Genomic DNA, 27,425 nt, shown 5'->3' with positions numbered 1-27,425 from the left:
TTCCCTCCCACTTGCAACAACGTCTCTTCTCCTCTGATGACGTGTTGTTCAGCGTGAGGTCTGGACGACCTCTCACTCACCTGAGATTGCAGCAATAACAAACGACAATGATCCAGTGATCCAATCAACTTCCGATGGACAAAATCAAGTCCCACCCTACATTTTTTCTTATTTGAAAAGCCGTTTCACTCGCATATGACACAATAGGGAAGAAAAGACTATCGCAATTTTAATGCTGAATTGAGCATTAAGTCTGTCATTATTTTGACCAAAAATGAGGGGAAAAAATCAACTCTATGTCTAGAACAGCAGATGGCTGTCGGAGCCGATAGCCTCATGGGCAGCTCTCCGACTATAGCGCAACTGCGCCTCCAATGATCCGAGTGCAATTTCCGGCTTAAAGACCTTTTCTGATCCCATTCCCCACTCTTTGCCCTTGCTTTCCTGCCTGAACTGTCCTATCCAATAAAGCCATAAAAATGCAAAAAGTACTTACAAAAGCACAACAGATGGCTTCACAGATAAAAAAATAAAAATTTGAACGTCACAATCATCGATTGGTTTCCTATGAACAATGATAACATCAGGACCGGTTGTCAGCTGCTTGATTTATTCTTGGTCAGTCGAGACTCTCTGGCTCAGTTCTCACTGAGTGATGTACCCCGCTCGTGACACAGGAGACTTTAAAAAGTGACACTACATTGCTTTTGATGTCTGAATTTTGTGCCAAAAAAAGAAGTGTCCAGGTTGTTCTCAGGATAAGTTGTACTTTCACTGACACACATTGTTCTGGATTATAGTCTCGGTATATATCAAAAATGAGGCTGACTCACACTAGCCTGGGACGCAGAAATCCATGTTGCCCACACATAGAGGTAACTCTCGAGTTTAAGGAGGGTTATGTAAAGATCTCTATAATGTTTATATAAGCTTTAAACGACTCTTGACTTTATTATGCTGAAGGATTGAATCACAGAGTCCTTAATCGTGTGCCAATAGTTTAGCTTAACAAATTCAGTTAATCACAGTCGCAGTTTGCTAAACTAAAGTATTAGCAAATTGTGTTGCTTGTCATGTAGTAGGTGGATTCAGTTTGAAGTTACTTAAAGGGATAATTCACCCAAAAATGAAAATTCCGTCATTAATTACTCACTCTCATGTCGTTTCATACCTGTAAGACTTTCGTTGGAACACAAATAAAGATCTTTTTGCAGAAATCTGAGAGCTTTCTGTCCCTCCATAGACAGCTACACAACTAACACTTTGATGCTTCAAAAAGTTCATAAAGTGAACGTAAAGCTAAACCATATGAATTGAGCGGTTTAGTCCAAATTTTCTGAAAAGACACGATAACTTTATATGATGAACAGATTTAATTTAGACTTTTATTCACATATAAACATTCATTAACTCACACATCAGTTGTGGTAAACAGAAGCTCAAGCATGTTTGCTTGACGTACGAAAACCATTGAGGTTCATTCTCGTGATACGCGTAGGGTGATCAGATTTCTCGGAAAGGGAAGGACAGGAATCTGTTTATGGTCAATGATCAATGTTTACATGTGAATAAAAACCTAAATTAAAGGTGCCATAGAACCCTTTTTCACAAGATGTAATATAAGTCCAAGTTGTCCCCTGAATGTGTCTGTGATGTTTCAGCTCAAAATACCCCATAGATTTTTTATTATTCAATTTTTTAAACTGCCTATTTTGGGGCATAATTGCAAATGCGCAGATTCAGCGCGTGTCTCCTTTAAATGCTCGCGCTCCCCGCCCCCAAACTCGCAACTCTATAATACATCGCATAAACAAAGTTCACACAGCTAATATAACCTTCAAAATGGATCTTTACAAAGTGTTCGTCATGCAGCATATCAGATCATGTAAGTATAGCATGTATTTTAATGTTTACATTTGATTCTGAATAAGTTTGATAGTAGCCTATGCTGCGGCTAACGGGGCTAAAGCTAACATTACACACTGTTGGAGAGATTTATAAAGAATGAAGATGTGTTTATGAATTATACAGACTGCAAGTGTATAAGTCTTGTCTCTGTGAATACAGTAATAAATGATGGTAACTTTAACCACATTTAACAGTACATTAGCAACATGCTAACGAAACATTTAGAAAGACAATTTACAGATATCACTAAAAATATCATGTAATCATGGATCATGTCAGTTATTATTGCTGCATCTGCCATTTTTCGCTACTGTCCTTGCTTGCTTACCTAGTCTGTTGATTCACCTGTGCAGATCCAGACATTAATACTGGCTTGTCTAATGCCTTGACCATGAGCTGGTATATGCAAATATAATGGGGGCGTACAAAATAATGATCCCGACTGTTATGTAACAGTCGGTGTTATGTTGAGATTCGCCTGTTTTTCAGTAGTCTTTTGCACAAATCAAATTTACATAAGAAGGAGGAAACAATGGAGTTTGAGACTCACTGTATGTCATTTCCATGTACAGAACTCTAATTATTTAACTATGCCGAGGTAAATTTAAATGTTCAATTCTAGGGCACCTTCAAATCTGTTCATCATATAATGCAATCAAGTCTCTTCAGAAAATTTGGACTAAACCACTCAATTCATATGGAGTTGTCTGTGGAGGGACAGAAATCTCTCAGATTTCATCAAAAAGATATTCATTTGTGTTCTGAATATGAACGAAAGTCCTACGGGTTTGGAATGACATGAGGGCGGAATGAATGAGGTTTTCATTTTTGGGTGAACTATCCCTTTAAAGTAAAATTTACTCTCATAATTTCAAACCTATTTGTTTGGTTCCCTTATAACATCTTTTATGTGCCGCAAAAGAAGGAAATGCCTTATAGATTTCGAACAACATGAGGGTGATTAAATTTTGAGATGGTGATTGAATTTATGTTTTTGGATATCCATTTAATGTACACAAGGTATACATTTGATTAGTATTGCATTCATTGGAATCGAACCTATGACCTTAGCATTGCTAGTGCGATACTCTACCATTAAGCTACACAACATCATTTGTTTATAAAATCTCACAACCAGTTTTGACTCTTCAATCTCCAAGTTCATGGAGCATTATTTTGGCTCTGTCTAATATTCACTTTCCACTTTTTCTGTTCATTCCAGTAGCTGTTTCAAAACTAATCGCCATCCTACATATGGCATGGTCTTAGCCTGAGGAATCGGTGCATGTTATCATGGATTTGACTGGCAGTAAACAGAGTATTTTTTGAGCAAAATGCTAATAGAAACCAAGCCTTCAAACCCATGCCCCCGATGAGATGTGTGTCTCAGAGCTGTTGTCGTGGCCTTTGTTTTGCCTGCCATGCAAATGGAACACTTAGCCTTGAGCTGCGGAGAGGAGCTGCGCACAAAAGCCTGCTGAGAAGAGAATGCTTGCTCTTTCACGCCGTCGTGACTTGGTTTACTGTCTTCTGATTGGCTGTGTGCTCGCCCGTCTCATAGCCCCCCTTCAGTAGGTTTCTTCTTGTCTTTCCAGAAGTCAAGAAATATCTGGAAGCATCTGTAATACGAGATGACTAGATCAGGTTGGAGATGACATGAGTTTAGAAGTGGTTTTGTGATAACTACAACTTCACGTGAAGTTCCATGAGTGCTCATCAAGATGTTTCTGCTTCAAGCAATAGGAACAGAGAAACAAATGTGTCTTTTTTTGTTAGCTCCTTTTGATATCCTCCTTCTACATCACTGGTTCTACCTGTTTTAATACCCTCCTTTTGTATTTGTAGTCATCCTACACCTGTGCTTATATACTATTACTAGCCGTCCTGGTTTCCTCATTGTTTCTTTCTAGTATCACTTTTTAACTTCCTCTTGACTTTAGAAAGAAAATAAGCTCTTTTTAACAGAGCCACTACATGTTGACAGAGTTATTTGTCTTGCTTTTGTAAATTTGTTTCTTTTTCCCAGTGGTGCCAAACATGAGAAATGGAGTTTATAAAGCATAATGTTGCAAGGAGGGATTCCTGGTGGCCACAGGATGCAATAGCACTGCAGAAAAGTAGCAGTAAAAACATTCAAGAAATACTAATTAATTCATTTATTTACTTCTTATCAGAGATTGCTGTGGGCTGAGTTGGTCCACAATGATGCTGTTTTTTTTTTTCTTTTTCCTAATACCCTTTCAAGGATTTCTACTGATAGGAACCGATGACACGGGCGTCTCGCTGTACCATTAGTGTCAGTTTTCATTAAGCTTGTGTCCCCTGATTGCTCCCATGCAAGACGATGAGAGCTTTGCTTTTAAGCTGCAGCTATGGAAACAGCTTTGTTCTGCGCTCATGGAAAATGTTCTTCTAAATTTTTGCCATTATATTTGAACAGTTTTGATGCACGTCCCTCTTAAAGAGAACTCCTTATCCTTGGTGCTCTATATCATGTGTCATTTCAGCATATATACTTTGAGTATTGCATGTTTTATTTTTTTTAAAGCCTGTGTTGAGGCTTGGTAAATGAATTGAATTAAGTTTAGCTGTGTCTGAAATTGCTATTTTCTTTAAAGGTATTTGAGGTGGTGTGTGTGTGTACAAAACTAGTAAAAGAGTATTATTATATTATATTATATTATATTATATTATATTATATTATATTATATTATATTATATTATATTATATTATATTATATTATATTATATTATATTATATTATATTATATTATATTAATTCATATAAGCAATAAGGTATCAGAGGCTGTCCTGTATCGTGAATAAGTCACGGCTGAAGGGCATTGTTAGGCACGACGCAAAGCACTAGATACAGCACTAGCCTTGAGTACCTTATTGCTTTTATATAAACGGTTACCACACAATACAAATATTAAAGCCAGAAATATGTATCAATGCAACTTTCATGAAGTAAACTTTTACTAAAAGCCTTCCTCCAAAAAATAAATAAAATACAGCAACAGAAGTTACGTTATTACGCCTTTAGATGGCGGCAAAGACTGTCTTTATGATTGTGTCAGTCAGAAGCGACTTTTATTGAAATGTTGTTTTGACTAGCGCAGTCAGTTATAGGAAAACCCCATAAATATTAAAAGGACAAGATGATACATTGGACATTTAAACTGATTTTTTATTATGAACATAGGACTGACCTGAAGGAAAATGCTAAATCTGAATGCAGGTAATAAACTCGCTCACTCAGTCTTTTTCTCACAACACTCTTCTACATAATACAGTAAGCTTCAATGAACAATATCAACTGAGAACAAACAGTTTACGTTGCTAAGTGTGGTTGCTAAGGGTGTTGTGTAGTGATACACAGAACCGTTGGGTGATAGCCGTGTTTTATCGTGAATAAAACACAGCAATTGACCAATCAGAGTCAAGGACAGGGGCTAATCGTTTCATAAATTATATTATACACAAAATAAATGGTGTAGGATTCACTTTGAAACCATTTTCACTCTGAAATTGCCAGTAAATATCAGAAATATTTACAAATTAATGGCAATTAAACATGAAGTTTTGAAGTAGAAAGATTGAAATAGTGTTTTCATACTCCATTAATCTTTGTTTTATTTAGAGCTTCGAAAAATTGTTGTTTACAGTGTATACTATTTTATACCCATAATGATTTATTGTATTGTATTGTACATTTATTTAGATTAGTGTTCATATTTGGTTATTCATTTGTTTATTTCTTCATATAGTACGCATATGTGGCATTTGATGTATAGGGAGTAGTGAACGAGTGAGCAATTTTGGAGACATTTTTTCATTAATATTTCAGTTTATTTCTAATCTAAATTATTAGGCACTTGATAACTTTTTATGTTTCCAATTAGCATAACCTAATAAAAGAATCACATGTTTTTGAGAGACAGGTAAACTCACTAAACTGCAGCATCTGTGGCCGCACGTCACAAGTTTTATGTTAGAAGCTGTCTCTCAGGCTGGCATATATTCATTGGCTTTAATAAAGAACACAGCCCTAAATCTCTGAATAGCGTTGTCATGTTGCAGCCGTTTTCCATTCACTTTTTTCCGTCACTTTATTGTTTTCTTCTCTGTCTCTGCTTACTTTTTCATTGAGGTCTCTTTCTCCTCTCAGAAGATTTCGATTGAATTAACACAGGATGGCATTTATGTGATTACACTGGAGAGGTGGGTGAGAGTGTAGTAGGAAAATGTGTCTTGTCTGTCACTTAGCTGTCAGTCCATGTGGCCGTGAATCATCCCCTTTTCTTTCCTCAAACTTGTCTTTATCTTCAGCTGGAATGGTTGGGTAACCTCACCCCGGCTGCAACATGGGTATTTGTCACAAGTGTACTTCTACAACTATGATGAAGGACTGCCATTAGCACTTCTGTGACTATTTTGCATGAGAAACAAATGGTCTGAGCTATTCTCTGAGAAATTACAGCATTCACTAATATGCAAGTAGGTGGAGAGATAATAAGCCATATTAGTATAATATTCCTTTTTCCCCAGGGGCCCATTTCACACCATGTCACGACTGTAGACGGAGTAGAATTACAATGAATCTGAGCACATCCTCCCACAGTAAAATGTTTTGTTGTTGTTGTTGTTTTGTAGTTTAATTCAGATGTAATCTTTAAAAGCTAATATCACTTCTAAAACTCTTTGAAACAACCACCGCCAGTTAATGGAACTGTAATTTTCCATTGGCCGTTGGAGACAATAAAAATCAGGACATGCTTTTGTGCACTAGGGCACTAAACACACAGTCAAGCATTCCAGCTATTAAGTCAGTATTAATGGATTAAAAGCATTACATGCAGTGATTGAGCACTCATTCTCAATATTGCTTTTAAACCTAAGGGTCTTCACAAATACAAAGACAAAGAATTTTTCCTACAATGTTCTGATGATTATTATAGCAACATCAACAACAAGGGGAAATTAGGACATGTTCTAGTTAGAAAATGCTACAATTAAGTTGAGAGTTATGTATTTTGCCCTCTGAGCACATATTGAAGAGTTCGACTAGCCACAGCTAAGTTCTCATCAGATTGCTTTGTGATTTGTCAGCTCTGTTTTAAAACCTACTAAACTGCCTCATTGCTGCCTATAGGCAAATGCTTTTAAGGAACTTCATACGTGGCTGATTTGGAACACTCTAGCTGGGTAAAATGAAAAGAGTAGAAGTAAATATATGCTACACTCTAAATAATGCTGGGTTAAAAACAACCCAATTTGGGCTGATAATGGACAAACCCAGCGGTTGGGTTAAATGTTTGTCCAACATGCTGGGTAGTTTTATTTAAGCTATTGTTTAAAAATTACTGTATTGCTCACTTAACCCAAAATAAGTTGGAAATTAAAAATCAGACACATAATTACTAGAAGCAACAATAATAATCAAAAGGTGAACATTTATTAATAAGCAATTTAATAAATGTGTATTGTTTATTAAACTTATTAATAAATGTTAATTTCACTTTAAGCGAGCAATACAGTCATTTTTAAACCATAGTTGAGTTAAATAAAACTACCCAGCTGGTTGGGCAAACATTTAACCCAGCATTTTTTAGAGTGGATAATTATATAAATACAATTATAAGTCAACCATACTTAACATTTTTATCATTTATAAATTTGATATTAAACAATATGAAATTAAATACTAAAATATTTATCATTTATATAATTAACGTTTATTAAATTGAAGCTGTGTTTAATGTTGGCATATATTCAGCAGCTTTAATAAAGAACACAACCCGAAAATCTCTAAGCTGAATGCCTTTACCAGCCATTTCCTATTCACCTTTTTCTGTCGCCTTATTGTTTCATTGTTTATTGATGCTTTTCAGAAATTAAGAGTAAAAGTGTATTTATAATTGTTTATAATTATATGAATATAATAATTTAATATTAAACATAATATTCATAATTTATTCATAACTCATATTTTGTCTTTTTTTATTATTTCTATGATTATTTTATAATCCCTTTAAATGCACACTGCAAAAAAATGCTGTTCTTACTTAGAGTTTTTGTCTTGTTTGTAGCCAAAATATCTAAAAATTCTTAGATCAAGAAGCATTTTCTTGACAAGTAAAAATTATTTTCTTGTTTTCAGGAAAAATAAGTCAAAATTAAGAGAGTTTTTCTTTAAAACAAGCAAAATAATCTGCCAATGGGGTAAGCAAAATAATCTCATTTCAAACCAAAAATAAGCTATATAATCTTGTTTTCAGTTTGAAATAAGACTATTTTGCTTACCCCATTGGCAGATTATTTTGCTTGTTTTTAAGGAAACCCTCTTAATTTTGACTTATTTTTCTGAAAACAAGAAGATAATTTTTACTTGTCTAGAAAATGCTTCTTGATCTAAGAATTTTTAGATAATTGGACTGCAAACAAGACAAAAATTCTAAGTAAGAACAGCATTTTTTGCAGTGGCAGTCTTGGTAGTCAGCTCACTAGGGTTTCTATGTGGTGGGCTATGACCTGTGGATCCATATGTTTTCCGAGAATCTGATGAAAACTCAGTGGTGGTTAGTTGAGCTCAATAAAAAATGCACCCAGAGGGGGTGAAACATAATCTTAATAATTATGCTGCCTACCTTTTGGAACAGCCCTCCTGTGATGTTTTAAAATACTGTGTAGGTAGACAACTCACTAGGGCTTGAAATAACAAATGGGTGGCGAATCACCTGTGGATCCAGCTCATGTCCTCTCCCGACAGTCAGAATGCCAGACTGTTGTTGTGTTGAGGGATTAGATGCCTGTTTCTGCAGATAAGAGGGAGAATGAGACAACTGGAGTGATTATGAGAAAAGAACAACAGGTCCTTCTACACAACACCCCCCCCCCCAATCCCCATCGCTTGCACAGCATGCTCTGGGCATGCTCAGTGGAATCTCGCTTTAAACGCCTGTGTGCTTTTGTTGTCTGTGTCGCTCATCCTAGCGCCTGCAGAATGCCCCTCTCTCCCCCTCCCTCTCCCTTTTTCTCTCTCTCTTCCTCCCCCCCCCCTCCATCTCCTCTCCTCTCACCGCACATTAGCCAGCCAACACCGTGGCGAGATGCGCGTGAAGAGGAGAGCTCCGGTGAACACCTGGTACTCCGGGCAACTCCAGAGCAGGGGTGTCTGTTTTGACCTATTCCCACTTCCTGTGCCCTGAATCCGACACTTTTCCACATCTTACTGGACTTTCTCTCATCAGATCTGACAGTAGGATCTCCCGACTGGCTCAGAGACTCAACCAGAGGCAGAGCGATGCTGCGTTGATTAAGGATTTCAGACCCCTCTTCCTCCTCTCTGGCTCTCCGGGGAGCTCCCAGAGTCTGGACAGGTGAGTTCAGCATCTCTTTCGCTCTCGCTATACTCTTGTCCATCCGCAGTCACTCACTCCATGTGTACTCTTCCATCCTCTTCGTCTTCACAGTATGATTCCCTTCTCCAGTGTTGCTAAAATTACCCATCACCCCCCCTGCTGTTTCCCACAGGTGCTCCTCAGTCATTGTGGCAGCTGCCTTTTCCTTTTTTTCTAATGGCTTAATTGGATTCAAGGCATAACCTTAGAGCACCGTTACGATTCGACCACTCACTTTGCTCGCTCAGTTACTCATTGGTGTCAGAGGCTTCACTCTAGCATTGCAGAGTGCATTATTATTAGTGCTGTGAGTGGGTGTTTGCACGCTCAAAACTGCGCACAAGAAGAAAAAAAATGCAGGACAATGCCTTAATGTCATGTCTGACAGGATTATAGACCACTGGGATGAGAAATACCACATAGATCCCCTACGGTTCTGCAGCTTTTAAGGAGCATGTCAATTAAGGACAATTTTGATGTTTACTTTTTTTTTTTTTTTTTGAAGAATGAAGGTGTTGAAAGGGCAGCTGAGGGCTTTTAGGTCTCATATTTGTTTTCACATCTCAACACTTTTGTTTTGCTCTCATGCCCTTAGCATGTTCAGACAGTGTGTATTCATGCCAGATGTTTTGAAAAATGGAACAGATATTTTTTTTCAGGCTTTTATATGAATTGTTTTTGTACGCCATGGAGAGATCGATGGGTGATAAAGGTGCTACTCGTCTGTGATTACATAACCTGCATTTAACTTACTAGGTGTTGAAGATCAGAAATCTTCAGAACACTCTAAAGAGAATATTCTTTCACAAAAAATTGTGTCCATTTTTGGATGCATCAAAACATTTACATATGCTTATTATTATTAGGATACTCTCTATAGCTACTATAAATTCATTGACTGGGTTTACTGTTATTCTTAGCTTGGAATTAATTGATTTCCTGGAGGTTTTTATTATATTATAAGAACATTGAGGATATCCTTGACAACCAGGCTATGTTGACCTAGAGTGACAGACAGTCTGGCTGTCATTGTTAATAAAATTGTCTGTTACGTTTTTTTGAGCAATATCAGGTTTGACGTTGACTGGTGATGGCTTGAAATTAATCTGTCATAATTGTTTTTTTTTTAATAAATTCTTTTGAAGGAATGCAATTTATGCCTTTGAAGTCTCTTATTGTCACCAAAGCTGCATTTATCTGATCAAAAATACTGGAAAATGGTCATATTGTGAAATATTATTACAATTTAAAATAATCTGTTTTAATATAGCAGCCATTACTCCAGTCTTCAGTGTCACATGATCCTTCAGAAATCATTCTAATGTTGATTTGGTGCTCAAGAAACATTTCTTCTTATTATCAATGTTGAAAACAGTTGTGCTGTTTGATATTTTTGTACAAACTGTAATACATTTTTTTTTTTTTTTTTTGGAAAGAACAGCATTTGAAATTTGCTTGTAACATTATAAATGTCTTTACTGCCACTTTTGATCAATTTAATGCATCCTTTCTGAATGAAAATGTTAATTTCTTTAAAAAAAAGTACTGAGTCTGACCCCAAACTTTAGTGTAGATAGAGCATATTTGCCTTTTTCTTAAAAAAAATAGAAAACCTGTGCATCAATATGCCATTTTTTTGCAGGTAGCTTTTGCTTGAGCTGAAGCATTAATGACTATCCAGTGGCCATCTGTCTCTGAGGCATCGCTGACTCAGATATTAGTCATAAATTACATACCGAAACACATGCTAAGAATTTATTTCTAGTGCAGACTCTTAACAAAACTGATGCAACAGGCATCACACCTAAATGTGTTTTGTCTGTTCTCTTTCCCTTCTCGACTCCACAGGAACTTTAGTATGACACAACAGATGCAGAACCTGCAGCTGACGCAGAGTAAGAAGGGGGCGGGTCCCGCCTCCCCCAGCGCTGCCAAGCGTCTCTACCGCAACCTCTCTGAGAAGTTTAAAGGGAGCCACTCCTCCTTTGAGGATGCCTACTTTTTTGGCCGATCCGACCGTATCCGCAAAGTATCTGTGAGTATTTTGGACTATTAAAAAAAATATATATATATACAGCTATGGAAAAAATTAAGAAACCACTTCAAGTTCAGAAATCAATGTTAAGTGGTCTCTTAATTTTTTCCATAGCTGTATATGTATGTGTGTATATATATATGTGTGTATATATATATATATATATATATATATATATATATATATATATATATATATATATATATATATATATATATATATATATATTTAGTGCAGAATCTTTTATTCTTTATAACATCCAATATAACCTTCTGTCACCTCTTGACTGCAATCTTGACCCATTCCTCGAATGAAAAAGCTTCCAGATTACTGATAGTCTTTGGTTTCCATGTTACCACTGCTTTCTGAGATGAGATTTCAATCTAAAGACTGTACAGGCCACTCAAGAACATTCTATGACCGAGGCCTGAACCAAGCTTAAGTAGATTTGGATGTATACTTTCGGACGGCTATCCTGCAGGAAAGTCCATTGATCATCAAGCTTCAGTCTCTGCACTGAAGGCATCGCCATCTTTGCCAAAATGGCTTGATACTTCAAAGAATTCATGATGTCCTTCATACAGACAAGATTTCTACTTCCTGCAACAGAAAATAACCCCCATAATAAGACTGGACCACCTGCATGTTTGACCATATATATATATATATATATATATATATATATATATATATATATATATATATATATATATATATATATATATATATATATATATATATTTGAGATCTTTTTATATACTGTATCACTGACTTTTTTTTTTTTTTTTTGGCAAATAACATTCAGCTTAAAGAACCCTAATGGGTATTATCAATAATTAACAATTTTTCTTGAAATGAAAAGTTGACATTAGCCGACATTTACATTTATATAATGTAGAATCAATTGATGTTAACATTCACTTGACCTTACACATGACATGTTTTGAGCTAGAATGACATTTTGGATGCTCAAGAGACCGCCAGCGCTGTGCCATGCTCTCAGAACTTCAACAAATGTCACTGATTATATACAGCTAGATCTAGCAATCATTTTGTTGACTCAAGTGCCCGATTACATCCCTCACCCTTGTGGCCTCCATATGTTTTCATACATTGCTCCGACTCAGAACTGAAGAGGAGAAGCACTTATTATTATAATGCATTATTTTTTGCTTAATATTTGCTTAAACAACCCCCATTTATTTATTTTTTCCCTCTACTGCATTCTTAAAGGAACTTGTAATTTCTTTGTTCACCCTCTGGTGGATGCCTGGTAACAGATCTGTGCTGGTAACTGAAAGATTGTACAGTAGGTCAAACCCATGAGCAGTTAAACACAGTGCCCTCTTTTTATGTTGTCTGTGCTGATTGTAGGTAAAAATCTGTGATTTTTTTTTTTTTAGGATTTTCTCCAATCCTAGTAAGCAGTAGTATGCAGAAACATCATAAGCCATCCATATTTTGCTGAAAACCATAAACATGGCTGTGTAGTTCATTGCAAAAAAATTGTTTGTTCGAGCATCCTAATCAGTCTGTTTAACTGACTTAGGAGACTCTCTAGAATTCGAAATCTATTTGTGAAAAACATATTCAGTGTCACATGATCGATTGCCAGCAATATGCTGATTTGGTACTCAAGAAACATTTTATATCATTATTTTCAATGTTGAAAACATTGGAAACTGGTACATTTTTTACATGATTCTTTAACAAATAGAAAGTTCAAAAGAACAGCATTTATTTGAAATAGAATTTATGTAACAACATAAAAGTATTTACTGTCACTTTTGATAATTTTAATGCATCCTTGTGGAACTTAATGGTTCATTTCTCCTCACAGAACATTCAGAGCAGTGAGGCTCTCTTCGAGGCTGTTGAACAGCAGGACCTGGATGCCGTGCAGATCCTGCTGTTTCAGTACACAGCTGATGAACTGGACCTCAACACCCCCAACAGTGAAGGCCTGACACCTCTGGACATCTCCATCATGACCAACAACGTTCCCATAGCCAAGCTGCTGCTCAAAGCTGGAGGGAAGGAGAGCCCTCACTGTAAGTATGCTTATTTACCAATGATGAGCTTTAAATGGTCAATTCCCTCAGTGTGTCTAAACAGCTTCTAAAGTTGTTCCTTATTAATTAGGCACTAAATGATTATTTAGATTTCAAGTTTGACTGGAGTAAATCTGTTAATTAATCTAGTCCTTCACAAAAATGTGACATGGTAACCAATAAGGATTAATCTTTACTTAATTTATACAGTGAAGACTAAGCGGTGTTATTTCACATTTGGTTACTGTATTTAATTTATGTAGCTGAAAATTGTGATGTTTCACTAGTATCTTAAAATTTGAACCATTGACCCTACCGGGCAGGTAGAAAAATCCTTACCCATGAGCCCTGCAGGAGCAGCTCTAAATATTCACTGTCCTATTAAATGAAAGGTAAAATTTGAATAAACAGTAAAAGTAACAGAAGCTCCTAACAATACATTTTAACAAGCATAATTAGGCTAAACAAATGAAGCCAACTAATTTTATTTAGTAATTTGGTATCGGTGCATCCCTAGTAACCATAGTTTCCACCAAAATGCCATACTTAGTACAAGTACTGACCTCACCACACTTTATGATGAAAAAAAAAAAAAATTGGATAATGCTAGCATTTCGTTAGTGTCATATTTATATAGAATGTATTATTCTTATTGTACTGGGTTACTTCTGTATGCTTTGCTTATCATCACATCTCCATCCTTAAGGAATAGAAGTGCGTTCTATGTGGTTACTTCACCATCAAAAGGTTTTTCTTGCGTCACAAGCTTCTGTTTAGCTGTAGCAACCAAAAGCAGATGGCTCTGTAATTGGACAAGCTGTTTAGAATGAAGCTGACGATAAACAGACAGAACCAATGTGAGTGTTTGACACTTTGTTTTAGGGGCTCAAGTAATAATCGCCTTTAAGTACGAATACTAGAATAAACTTTTCCATGAAAGCTGCCAGAAGCACTCATAATTCCGCTTTAAACATCTAATGACGACTGTCGTAACCACTAATCAGTTAACAAATTACGTTCATTGTGTAATATTTTGGAAATGCATACTGTACCACATATAATGAAATTATCGTTGACGTCATTCGGGAATTTTTTTAAGCGTACCAAACTATTTTTGGGACAAGCTGAGTGTGGTTATCAGGTTTTAATGCATTGAGAACAGATCTGTTATAAATATCTGCACCCATTGCCCTTGAATTAATCAATAGTATATTCAGTCCTTGAGTCCTTGGCAACAGTAGAACAGGTGTTTCTTACCTTGTACACGGTGGAAAAAAAGTCCCCCCAGTCCCGAGCACTCAGTGCAATCAAGAAAAAGCCGAATGTTGTCTGAGACCAAACAGGGAGCACTGTACTGCAGTCGTAGCGGGGCCGGGGTGGGGTAGACAGCACACGGCATCCCTCAGAAAAATCTTAATAAGGTTTGTCATTTAATGGTTTAACTTTTCCAATGATGCATGTAACGGGGGGCAATTATACTAAGTGATTTATTGTACCCAGGCTGCAGTTAAATTTCAAAACATTTCATCGTGGCACAATCCAATCCTTGTAAACAAACAGAAAATAAACATTGCCGTATTTTCCCCTCCTGGGCTTTCGGCATTATATTTATGTCAGGCCAGAAGTGCCAAGTAAATCAATCAGCCAGACGCCTGACAGTTTGGAGGTCCGACCGAAGGCTGAAGTTAAAGCATGTTTATGGGCAGGACTGGGGCCCATAATGCCTATATTTAGGGCCGTCCCAGAGCCCGACAATGCCAACTGTGTGTGACAGCGCAATATCGTCCGACTCGCCCATTAATTTATAGTTTGTTCAATTAACCACACATAGTAGCCAGATGTCAATCTTCAGAGCGCAGGAAATTGCACCTCAAGACTGCTAATATGGCTGCCTTTTCCACTGCGCCGTGGACCCCCGTGTAAGAGCGGCTAGGTTAGGCCCCCTTTTTTCCGAGTTGACAACACGCACTTTATCATCTCCCCCGGAGAGCTCCCTTCTCCAGGGGTTCGGGCTGGGCCAGTGAAAGAGGGTTTCTTCAGCCATGTATTTATTTGTTTATTTTGCTGTCATGGTCTATGACTAAGGCTCTGAAAGAAAATGCAGCAGTATTCACGGCCTACGAGGAGGACTGGTCAGCCAGTATTCGTTTTACCATGACAAATCTATACGGCCAAACACAGTCCTGTGTGTTCCAGACGACCGTCGAGTACATTCATCCACACCTCTCCCCTCCACCCCGCACGGCTGACTTCATCTGCCGCTATGCTGACACAAGCAGTGTGAGCTTGGAGATTTAATGGTAGTGTAATGGGCTTCCTGTCTTTTCAATCAGGACCTTTATTTTTGGTTTATGTAAGTTTGAGGTACATTTGATCAGTCTGTTACTGCTGTCTATTTCACAGTACAGTTTATCGTAAAAAGTTATATAGATGAATGTTCTCGAGGCCAGCAGAAACTATTATGGTGCGCACTGCCTACGTGTAATAGATTTGTTTTAATGCAGTATTAACTGATGTAATCATATATGGATGATCTTGTCGACATTTCCAGAATTTTAATCCCATTCAGTGTATCCATAGATTGTCTCAAATTGATTTTTAGCAATAAAAAAGACAGAGCTACCATAAACTCAGAGGTGAACGATATTCGCGATAGGGCCAGTGCTGCATCGTCATGAAAGTTTAAGCCTTGCCAATTTAAATTTTCAATATTAATGTTTAAATATTCATTACTTTATCTCAGACAGCATGTGAATACTGACTTAAGCTTTGTTAAATGTCTCCTTGCGCTTGAACAGACAAATTCGTTCAAAATTATGTCAAAAAACGCCCATCATAAATAATCATAAATGATCTTGTCGAGAGCAGTATTACATTTCCAGAATTGAAATCCTATTCAATGTATCCATAGATCATCTCAAATTGATTTTTAGCAATAAAAAATAACCCTTCAAGACAGAGCTACCACAAACTCAGAGGTTGTTGAATGATGATACACTAACCTTCAGAATTTTTTTATGTGATCCTTTTATTCAGCAAGGAAGCATTTAATTGATCAAAAGTGATAGTAAAGACATTTATAATGTAAAAAAATATTTGTTTTAAAAAATACTGTTCTTTTGAACTTTCTATTCATCTACATTTTCCACAAAAATGTTAAGGGTTTGATTAAATAAATACAGTCTTGAAGAGCACAAGAGACTTCTTTTTAAAAACATTATTTTTTAAAAATCTTACTGAGCCCAGACATTTGAATGGTATTTGATTCCATAGACGACACAGCTGTGAATGAAAAATTATTTTATAAAAATAGCCTTATTCATGTTTAAGAACTCAACTTTGTCTTGTACTTATTTGTCTCTTATATTGATGTTTATGTAGCTTTTATTTTGTACCTTGCTTTGTCTTTTTACTTTATTCACTTCCCCTTTCTTTTTATGTCTGTTGTTTTCCAGCTGGCTCATTATAGTCATTTCTTGTTATTGGTCACTGGTTCATGTTTTTGTTGGCCTACTTTGTGAGTTTTTATGATATTTATATTTAGTCCATGTTCTTGTTCTTTGATCTTTTGATGAAACTTTGTTTCATGGTCTCTTTTTTTTTTTTTTTTCTTTTTTTTTTTTTTTTTTTTGTCATGCTATGTTTGTTTTTTGTTGTTTTTCAAATAAGTTGTTTAAAACTTGTGAGCCTCTTTGTTATACTACCCATGGTCACATAATCCTCAGAAGAGATGAACCAATCAATACTTGTTTTAAATTTTGGAATAAACTAAAAATATCCATTTTTCATACTTAAAGTCATTAATCATACACTGTAGCTTTTGTATTCAATTATGTCAATCTGAATGTTCATGGAATGAAGGCTTTATAAGTGAATTTAAGTACATAATCTAATACCTGTTTTTAAATATTTTTGCTTCCAATCAAAGATTGTAATTTTGTGATTCATCTCAAAACTGGTGGGTTTGGTTCAAGGCAACTCTTTATTGAAGAATATTTTTACTGATGATATTTGGAAATTAACAGAACAAATTCCATAACCAAGGGCACTGAAAAAGTGGGTGACCATTGTTGTGCTCCATGAGAGCCTGAATGTGTCATTAATTTTCATTCATAGCATAGAACCTTTTTATTTACTACACTAAACAGGTTTGAAATAAGACATTGTGACTTGACATGTCACCATTAAACTGAAATGCAAGGTTACCCACGAGCTTAAAAAAATCACACTGACCGGAATAAATGAAAAGCCTCATTAACAAACGTCTCTGTGTTGTGTTTCAGTTGTCAGTTTGGATAGCAGAGATGCTCATCTCTCAGCGCTGGTGCAGGAAGCCCAAAGGAGAGCCAATGAACTGTCCACCCAGGTGATGAGAGAGAGTCTCAGCTTGGAAACATCTGACAAGGAAAAACAGCTTAAAGCTTGGGAGTGGAGATGCAAACTCTACAAGCGCATGCGCACAGGATTCGAGCATGCAAGTAAGTTGAACCTGAGCCTTACTTCTGGTGCCTAACCTTTCAAAAAAAAGGTCATTCATATGCTATGCTACAATACTCAATGAACTGTTCTTTATTTACAATCGGTCCTGCTTAATCTATCAGCATCTTAGCTGAAAGGTCATCGATTCCCATATCGACCCAACCTGTTCACTTTATTAGAGCGGTAAGACTCTGCAAACAAGCCACTATGATCATTTGGCCCACAGATATTAATTTCAGGTTGATTGTCCTGAAATGACTCTTGAGCTGCAAACACACACAATAGTGTACCTCTCACCCTCCTTTCATATTGATTACTTGTTATATCAGGCGAGTTTCATGGCTTCTCTTTGTAAACATCCTCAAGTAAAGGCAGCCGTGATAAATCAGTTTAGTTTTGCCGCAGACACTCTTGTAGATTGTAGAGAAATACTCACAGGTGTCTATGAAAAGGATTTGAGGAAACACAAGGGCACATTAGCTGTGCTGTGTGATTTGAGTTACAAATACAAAATGAAGGTGCTAACAAGGAGATAGAGGCACATAAAACGTGCAAGTACATATAAATGGAAATAAAAAGGACAGTGTTCGGCCAAACGACGGCTAGACTGATGTTTGTAGAAAGTTTGTTAAATTTGTGTAAACCCTGAAATCTTGTAAACTGCATATATGTGTATTCAGAGCCTTAAATGAACACTCGCCAAGCACCAAATACGAGTAAAAATAGCCGTTGGCGGGTATATGAAATGGTGTCAATCACCTGTTGACTGGTAATATTTTTATGAATTGTAACAATGCAGTGTTGTGAGAACATGAACGTGAAAGACATCACAACGGGCCAGTGCTGCATCGTCACAAAAGTTTAAGCCTGGCCAATATTAATGTTTAAATATATGTTACTTCATCTCAGACAGCGTGTAAATACTGAATTAAGCTTCGTTAAACGTCTTGCACTTGAACGGACAAATTTAAAAGAACTTACAAAATTATGTCAAAAAATGCCTGTCTCTGCTAAACATAGTCGGTTATGTCTTAAGGGAACGTAAACAGTTGAGAATGATAACACAAGTGTTGTGTATCATTATATTGGATCCGTGTATTCTGTCTTAAAGTGACAGCACCCTAATAATCCTGCTGCTGTCTGTGTTTTTAAAGGTGCTAAAGAGGATGTTTTGTTTTATACATTTTTGCAGTATTACTTGAAACTGTCTTTACTAACTGATAAAAGACTATTTATTAGGTGCATTAAAAGGAATAATATTAATATACATCATCTGTGCACAAGGTAGGGCCTTAAAAACATCAGCCAATCATTTACGCGATCACCCTCCGGCTTGTCAATCACTGCCGTGATGTTCCTTGTGGAGACGAGCGCGGCTGCGCGCTCCAGTAACTTTCCACGCTCCACAGGCGCCGCATGCAATGTTTTTGTCAGGAGTAACAACTGCAGATTATGAGTTACCTGCGGTGAGTCCGACATAATGAATCCACTAACACAACACAGCGAATGTCGGTGTTAAACACTTGTGTTCCAATACGAGTGTTTACGAGTTTTGGGAGGCGTTCCTTTGAAGGAGGTGGGGTTGTTCTTACGCATGCGCTCATTTCAAAAATCAGTAACAGTCTTTGGTTTCTCAGTCGATGAAAAAATCCTCTCTATCACCTTTAATTTTAAAGGTTTAGTTCACCAAAAAATGAAATTTCTATCATTAATTACTCACCCTCATGTGGTTCCACACCTGTAAGACCTACGTTCATCTTCGGAACACAAATTAAGATATTTTTGAGGTTTCTGATCCCCAAGAGAAAGTAACGTAAAAGTAGTAAAGACATTGTTAAAATAGTCCACGTGACTGCAGTGGTTCAACCTTAATGTTACGAGGAGACAAGTAAGATTTGTGTATGTGTGTGTGTGTGTGTATAACTGTAAGTGTAACTGGGTGTGGGAGTGGAAATATATGAATAAAGGATCATGTAGGGAAGTACAACAGACATAACCAGAGTTTTAAAAAAAATAAAAAATGTTAAGAGAATACTTTTTCTGCGCAAAAAGAGAACAAAAATTACGACTTTATTCAACAATTTCTTCTTTTTCCCGTCAGTCTCCTATGCTGTTTACATTGTAGACACAGTGCAGCGCTTCTGGGTTCTACGTCAGAATGCCGGCTCATTATTGGCCGGCTCCTGCATCAGCATCACACGCATGTGCTCACATGTACAGCATCGGCCAATACCAAGTCGGCGTTCTGACGTAGAACCTGGAAGCACTGCACTGTGTCTACAACGTGACCAGCGCAGTAGAATGATAAGGAAGAGAAGAAACGACTGGTCAATTATTTGCTAGCGAGATGCTATGTGACCTTTAAATTTGGCTCTTTCAGGGCCACCGGAGGCTCCATTGACAGTGCGTCTGAGTGTGACTGGCAGCACATCTCTCACTGTTAGCTTTCAGGAACCTGCCAGCATGAACTCAGCTGTGGTGACCAAATACAAAGGTCAGTGAAGCCTTAATGTGCATTTGTCTGTATTACATATGCACACCAAACTGCCTTAAGAAAGGTTTTTTCTTTTATTTATTTTTTTCCTCAATTGTTTTGTTATTATTCAAAGGGACAACACAAAATACACCAGAATTGCAAATTAAATTAAATGAATGAGATAATAAATTACTTAAATTACAGTTACAGTTATTAGAACATTATCAGTTATTGTTTAAAACACATCAGGGTTTGTTCACATTCAACATTTAACATTGCACATTACAGTATCTACTTGTTAATAAATTGCATAAAAATGGTTGAGAACAGATGTTTTAAGCAATTACACAATAATTAATAAAACCATGGATGAGGGGTTCAAGTCAAATCTAGGAATCTGAATAATATAGAGACTTGGAGATAGGATCTTTTACCCATAGAGACATGGAGCAACCACCTGAACCCCCTTAGCAACCACCTAACAGTGTCCTAGCAACCACCTAGAGCACCTTTGCATGGACAAACACCACTTACATTGTCTAATATAAATATTAGTTATTCAAATTATAATGCTATTCCACTGATTTATTGATGTTCTCTGCTTTTTAATTGTGTATAATGTGTGATGACGTGTATTGCAGTGGAATGGAGCTGTCTGAAAGACTTCTCTTTATTAGCTGGAGAGCTGATCCTTGAGAATCTGCAGACCCTGAAATACACAATAACGGGTCTTACCACGGTAAGCTGAAATCACTGTGCAGTCTTCACTGTGAACCAGAGATAGACGCATTGAGTCACATTCAGTCATGAATTTGAAGTCTACAAGGAGAAATGCTTTCTCATAATATCACATTGTTTTAGACTATCATGCACTTGCTGTGATTTTTTTTTTTTTACTTGTACAAATATACTGAAATGATCTTTTTATATTCTTTATATCTTTTTATTTAAGCCTCATATACTTTCTTTTAGATAAATATGATGTAACAATAATTATAAAAAACAATAATGTATATATAGGGTAGGTGCCATAAGTGATCTCTGGACAAGGAAAATTGACATCTTCATTTAGTGCTGTAAAATCGATTAATTAATTGCATCTAACATAAATCTTTGTTTACATAATATATGTGTGTGTGTGTGTGTGTGTGTGTGTGTGTGTGTGTGTGTGTGTGTGTGTGTGTGTGTATATATTATTATATTTATAGATATTTATAGATATAGATTTTTGTGTATATACTATTTAAAAAAGTGTAGAGGACCTTTACTTACAATTGTGGAAAAATACTGAAGCTGCGTCTTAATTTTCCCTATTCTGTGCCATTTTACAGTATGAATAGTGTTTTAATATAAATTGTAAGTAGTGTTGTTATAATGAATGTTTACTTCAAATACCCGAAGTGTAGAATGTGGGACACTTAAAGGGTTAGTTCACCCAAAAATGAAAATTCTGTCATTTATTACTTACCCTCATGCCGTTCCACACCCGCAAGACCTTCGTTCATCTTCGGAACACAAATTAAGATATTTTAGTTGAAATCAGATGGCTCCGTGGGGCTTTCATAGGGAACAATGACACTTCCTCTATCAAGATCCATAAAGGTACTCAAAACATATTTAAATCAGTTCATGTGAGTACAGTGGTTCAATATTAATATTATAAAGCAACGAGAATATTTTTGTGCATCGGAGCACAGATGAATCAGTGTATCGAATATGCTGTTCAGAGCGCCAAAGTCATGCGATCTGAATCATGATTCGATACACTAATTCATTTGTGCTCCGAAGCTTCCTGAAGCAGTGTTTTGAAATCAGCCATCACTAAATAAGTCGTTATTTAGTTTTTTCTGGCACACCAAAAATATTCTCGTCACTTTATAATATTAATATTGAACCACTGTACTCACATGAACTGAAATATGTTTTTAGTACCTTTATGTCTCTTCAGAGAGGAAGTGTCATTGCTCCCTATGGAGGCCTCACGGAGCCATCGGATTTCAACTAAAATATCTTAATTTGCATTCTGAAGATTAACAAAGGTTTTACGGGTGTGGAACAGCATGAGGGTGAGTAATAAATGACAGAATTTTCATTTTTGGGTGAACTAACCCTTTAAAGCAGTCAATGGTCATAACTTTCCATATGTAATGGAAGGGGAGGCGCTATTAGAATTTGATGCAGGATGACAAACAAATTCTTAAATTCATATGTTATACATAGTGCACAGTTTAAGTGCATTGTGTGTAGTACATCATTTGGGACACAGCTTGGATTATGCATCCGAGATTGTGAACATGTCTACTGTGAGTTATGAGTTATGTCCACAGAACTCCACTGGTAGTACAGTTTGTTGCTATTGTGTAGTAAAACTTGTCCTGTGGAACACACGGTTTTTAAGATATATTTCTTGTTTGTTACAGGGTAGACAGTACTATGTTCAAGTCTCTGCCTACAATATGAAGGGCTGGGGTCCAGCACAACTCTCTCAACCTCCCTCTGCTGTTCCTTCCAGTAAGTTCTGCAAAGCTGCCACAGTTGCAAAGTAGCGCCAAAAAGGATGAAAGGATTAAAAAAAAAACATACTACAGCTCCAAACATCATTGACTGGAAAGTTCTCTAACCCTTGAGCATTCCGTCAGCATTGTTTTGTGCTTTTATTTCAAATATCATGACGTGCTTGTAGCCAAAATCCTTGGATGTAGAACTGCGCTATTATTTAACCATCACGACTTCCACTCACTCCACCGCCTTTGATACTCTCTGAATCTGGCCTTGAGTTTCCTCTTTCAAATAAGTGAAGCAATCTGTGTCACCAGGGTTCACAAATTTTTCTTCAGTAACAAATACAGGATTATAAAATGGCATATTTTCAATATGGAAGCAGAGAATTTTTTGGGTGAAATGAAATTTTCATAAAGATTTGAAGCAGAATGTACCATCAGTCAGTTCCTGTTTTGAACAGCTTCATTTTTTTTTTACTCTTTAATACAATGCACCGTCTCTCAGTAATGTGTTACTAACCCGTAAGTGCCCTGAGAACAACATTTCACCATCGTTTTGGATGATTTCAGCCACATGACTTCTGTAGTCTAACATTATCAGACAAGCTTTTGCTCTTTTTTTATTAATGCAAATTTGACTAAATCAAATTAAATGACTTTTTTATATATCTAGAGCAAGTCACAATGCTAAAACTGAGTTTTGTGTGATATTTCTCTATGTTAGACTGGAAGGATTGTGATGGGAGAGAGTGTAGGAGGAGAGGTCACATTGAAGCCATGGAGAGGCTGTTACAGCAGGTTCGAGCCACACACCAGCATTACTGCTGTGGAGGTACACACACACACACACACACATGTCGGGTTTTTTATGTTTTATGGGGACATTCCATAGACATAATTATTTTTGGTAACACTTTACAAAAAGGTTCATTAGGTAACATTAGTTAACATGAACTAATAATGAACTACACTTATACAGCATTTATTAATTTTTGTTAATGTTAATTCCAACATTTATTAAAATCTTGTTAACATTAGTTAATGCACTGTGAACTAACATGAACAAACAATGAACAACTGTATTGTCATGAACTAACCTTAACAAAGATTATTAAATACAGTAACAAATATATTGTTCATGGTTAGTTCATGTTAGTTAATACATTAACTAATGTTTAACTAATGAACCTTATTGTAAAGTGTTACCTTATTGTTTATAGTGTACAAACTGTATAATCTATCCCTACCCCTAAACCTACCCATCACGGAAAACTTTCTACATTTTTAAATAAAAAAAATTAAAAAATAGTAGTATGATTTATAAGAATTATTCCCACAAGGACAAGAATTTCAGATCTTTGTGGGGACATTTTGTCCTCATAATATAGGGTATACCTGAACCACACACATGCACATATATACACAAACATCTTTGAATTAAAGAATCCTGAAAAAATGTATCACTGTTTCCACAAAAACATTAAGCAGCAGTTTTTTAAAACATTGAAAATAATCAGAAATGTTGTTTGAGCCCCAAATTCAGCATCTGAAACTGAAGAAAAATGGCTGCTGAAAATTCAGCTTTGCCATCACAGAAATAATTATATTAAAATAGATTAAAATAGTAATTCAAATTGAAATAATATTTCATAATATTGCTAGTTTTACTGTATTTTTATTCAAATAAATGCAGCCTTGGTCAGCATCAGAGTCTTCTGTTAAAAAGCATTAGAAAAATCTTTCTAAACCCAAACTTTTTAGCAGTAATGTATTTCAAACATTTTTCAGTTTTATGAGCTTGGATTGATTAAAAAAAATACACTTGGAATGGTCACCATTTGTTTTAAAGTGACATAATTATGATCCCTGATATCAAACTGGTCCTCCTACCTGCTTTCAGAACACAGTTTTCGCCACAGAAGCGTAGGTGTATTTAATCATGTTTGAAAGTTTCTATAAAATCTCTGCTCGCCAAACCTTCGCTTATGGCCTTGTAAACAACCATACTTTAATACTGAATAATAATAATAATAATATATATATATATATATATATATATATATAATATATATATATATATATATATATATATACAGTCAAACCAAAATTTATTCAGACACCTTTAATATTTCATTCATTAATACAGTTTATTCACTACAGTTTAAAAAAAATGGTAATAAAATATGACAAGATCTCAGAGTTAAACTGTGTCAGAAAAAAATTATCTTACTTATGTCAGATAACACTTAAGCAAAACATGGTCAGGTCAAAGTGTATGAATAATTTTGATGATAAAATGATAAGTTACAGTTTACCTAATTTTGCTATCCTCACTTGCATAAATTAACTATAGTGTCCTGCACCCACTAGTTAAAATATATCAAAAATGTATATCAATCATTTTTGGTTTGGCTGTATATATGATTGTGAAGTGCTTGTGTACATATTAAATATATACATATATTTAATATATGTATATATTTAATATATATACATTTATTTTTTTTGCAGAAGTGGTTTCATTAGTGTGCTTTTAGACAGTTTGCACTCACTACTTGATTTTTGAAAATATCCATATACCTAGCTAAAAGTGGGCTGTATATCCCCTGAATCAGAAGAGGATGTTCCAATGGCTTCATCCTCATCATCTCTGTTTTTTGCTCTGCTGGTGCTCTTTTATTTGCTCTCTTTATTGTGTTTTGTCTGTCTCTCATAGTGCTCTCACTTATTCTCATCGTCTCTCTCTCTCTCCCCATTTCTCTCTCCCATCCATCCATCAACCCACTCACCAGAAATCCCTCCCTCCCATCATCCGCTCGTCTTCTAAGTCCACACTTCTTCCAGTAGATTAACTCTGTATTAAAGTGACGAAATGAAGCATGGTCAAAGTGTTTTGACTCAAGTACGGCCATCCAGAGCAGTATGAATACACTCTCTCAGCATTCCTGCTGCCCGCCCTCCTACGCTCTTCACACGAGCAGCAAGGCAGGCGTAGAGTGAGTGTAAATAAATAATATTTTAATACATTTATCCATTTTAGATTTTAACGTATATGTGTCAACCATGTCGTCCGTATAGTGCAGCACTGTAAATCACAGGGCTCGAGCCCAAACACCTTTAAAACGAGGCGGGCTGGACGTAGTGTGAAGAGTAGACAGTCTGCTTTGGCCTCAGACCCACTCTCTATCCCAGAGGCCGGCTGCTGAGGTATAGAAGAACGCTGTTCCTGGTGCTGACAGTACTGCGCTGCTCACAAACAGTAACTTCATTAGGCAGCTATGCAGTCAGCCACAAGCAAGACGGGGGTAAGCAAAAAAAAAAAAAACAGCATCACTCATCTGTTTAGAAGTCAACACTAATGATGTCAGAGTGATGGCTGCCAGCATTGCAAATGAATTTATACAGGGGAATTGATTCTATTAGAAAAACACTGTATGAGGGTTTTTATTGATGTGGAAAGCAGAAAAACAGAAGAATTTCTACGCAAAAATAACTCATCTGTCTCTGTCTGTTTTCATTTAGAGAGAGAATGTGGGTGTGTGCATTGCAAAAAAAAAATTTTCTTAATCATAATGTTTGCCTTGTTTTTCAGTAAAAATGTCCAAACATCCTAAAAACAACATATGTTTACATATGCAACTTATTTAAAGGCAGGGTAGGCGATTTCCAGTGTTGGAGTAGTTAACTACATGTAGCGGCGCTACTAGTTTAATTTTTCTACAAGTTACATTTTTCAGTAGCATGTATGTAGTTCAGCTACTTTTAAAACAGTGTAGCTTTTCCAGTAGTTAACTACATTTTCCAGCAAGTATCGGTGTAGCGCGACCAAAAGCTACAAGCTACATTCCGTTTTGCGTTCTGACGAGCCTGTAATGCACTGAAGCAGCACAGCGTCTTCAGATCACAAACTAAAATCATGCATTACCGCCATCTATTGTTATATCACACATGCGGCTTTACAGTTCATCAGCAGAAGAGATCGTCTGGTGATTAAAGGACAGGAGTGAGTTTCACACTGCACGAATCGATTACTAAAGGTTATGCTTAATTTATAAACAAATGATTTATGTGTCTAAGATTTCAAGCACATACAGGTGAATAATAGCCTTTTAAATTGATTGTTCTGCTTTATTGCAGTCTGCGAACTATTTTATTACAGTGGTGACCCGTCTAATCTGTCCCGTCATAATTTTATAATGAACCTAAGATCACTAACACAGTGTTTTGATTCATTGCACTGGCAAAGCATTTGTCAATTGAACAGAAAACAAAATCGCGATGTAGCTTAGAATGCTTATCACATGGCAAAGGCTGATCTAATAAAATCGGTTGCTCGGATATGAGAATATTCATGCGAAAAGCGCATGATTCGCGCCTCAAAGCTTTATCACTGCATGTGCTGTGAGTTTAACATGTGCTGTGAGTTTAACATGTATTTTTATGTGTATCCAATTTAAGTTCCGGTTCGGTTTAAGTGCAGGTCCGGTTCCAGAATCAAATCATTGAGGGTGTAAACAACGGTTCCACCATAATAAGAATAGCAATGCATAGTGAGACATTCAAGATTTTAAG

General features: G+C 36.3%; 1 protein-coding gene across 2 annotated transcripts in view; it reads left to right on the top strand.

The window, feature by feature from the left end:
- The window catches only part of ankfn1a (ankyrin repeat and fibronectin type III domain containing 1a), a 91,749-nt gene that overhangs the window by 37,696 nt on the left and 26,628 nt on the right, over positions 1-27,425 (top strand). For both annotated transcript variants that reach the window (XM_067369637.1, XM_067369636.1), the window contains exons 7-14: positions 9,162-9,290; positions 11,160-11,346; positions 13,187-13,397; positions 17,681-17,875; positions 20,257-20,370; positions 20,994-21,091; positions 22,773-22,863; positions 23,578-23,685. In XM_067369637.1, coding sequence (XP_067225738.1) covers positions 9,162-9,290; positions 11,160-11,346; positions 13,187-13,397; positions 17,681-17,875; positions 20,257-20,370; positions 20,994-21,091; positions 22,773-22,863; positions 23,578-23,685 — 1,133 coding nt within the window. The remainder of the gene's footprint in view (positions 1-9,161; positions 9,291-11,159; positions 11,347-13,186; positions 13,398-17,680; positions 17,876-20,256; positions 20,371-20,993; positions 21,092-22,772; positions 22,864-23,577; positions 23,686-27,425) is intronic.

The sequence above is a fragment of the Chanodichthys erythropterus genome, chromosome 19 (genome assembly GCF_024489055.1).
Source record: "Chanodichthys erythropterus isolate Z2021 chromosome 19, ASM2448905v1, whole genome shotgun sequence".
Classification (NCBI taxonomy): Eukaryota; Metazoa; Chordata; class Actinopteri; order Cypriniformes; family Xenocyprididae; genus Chanodichthys; species Chanodichthys erythropterus.
The sequence above is the reverse complement of the archived record's forward strand: the minus strand, read 5'-3'. Positions and strand labels throughout refer to the sequence as shown.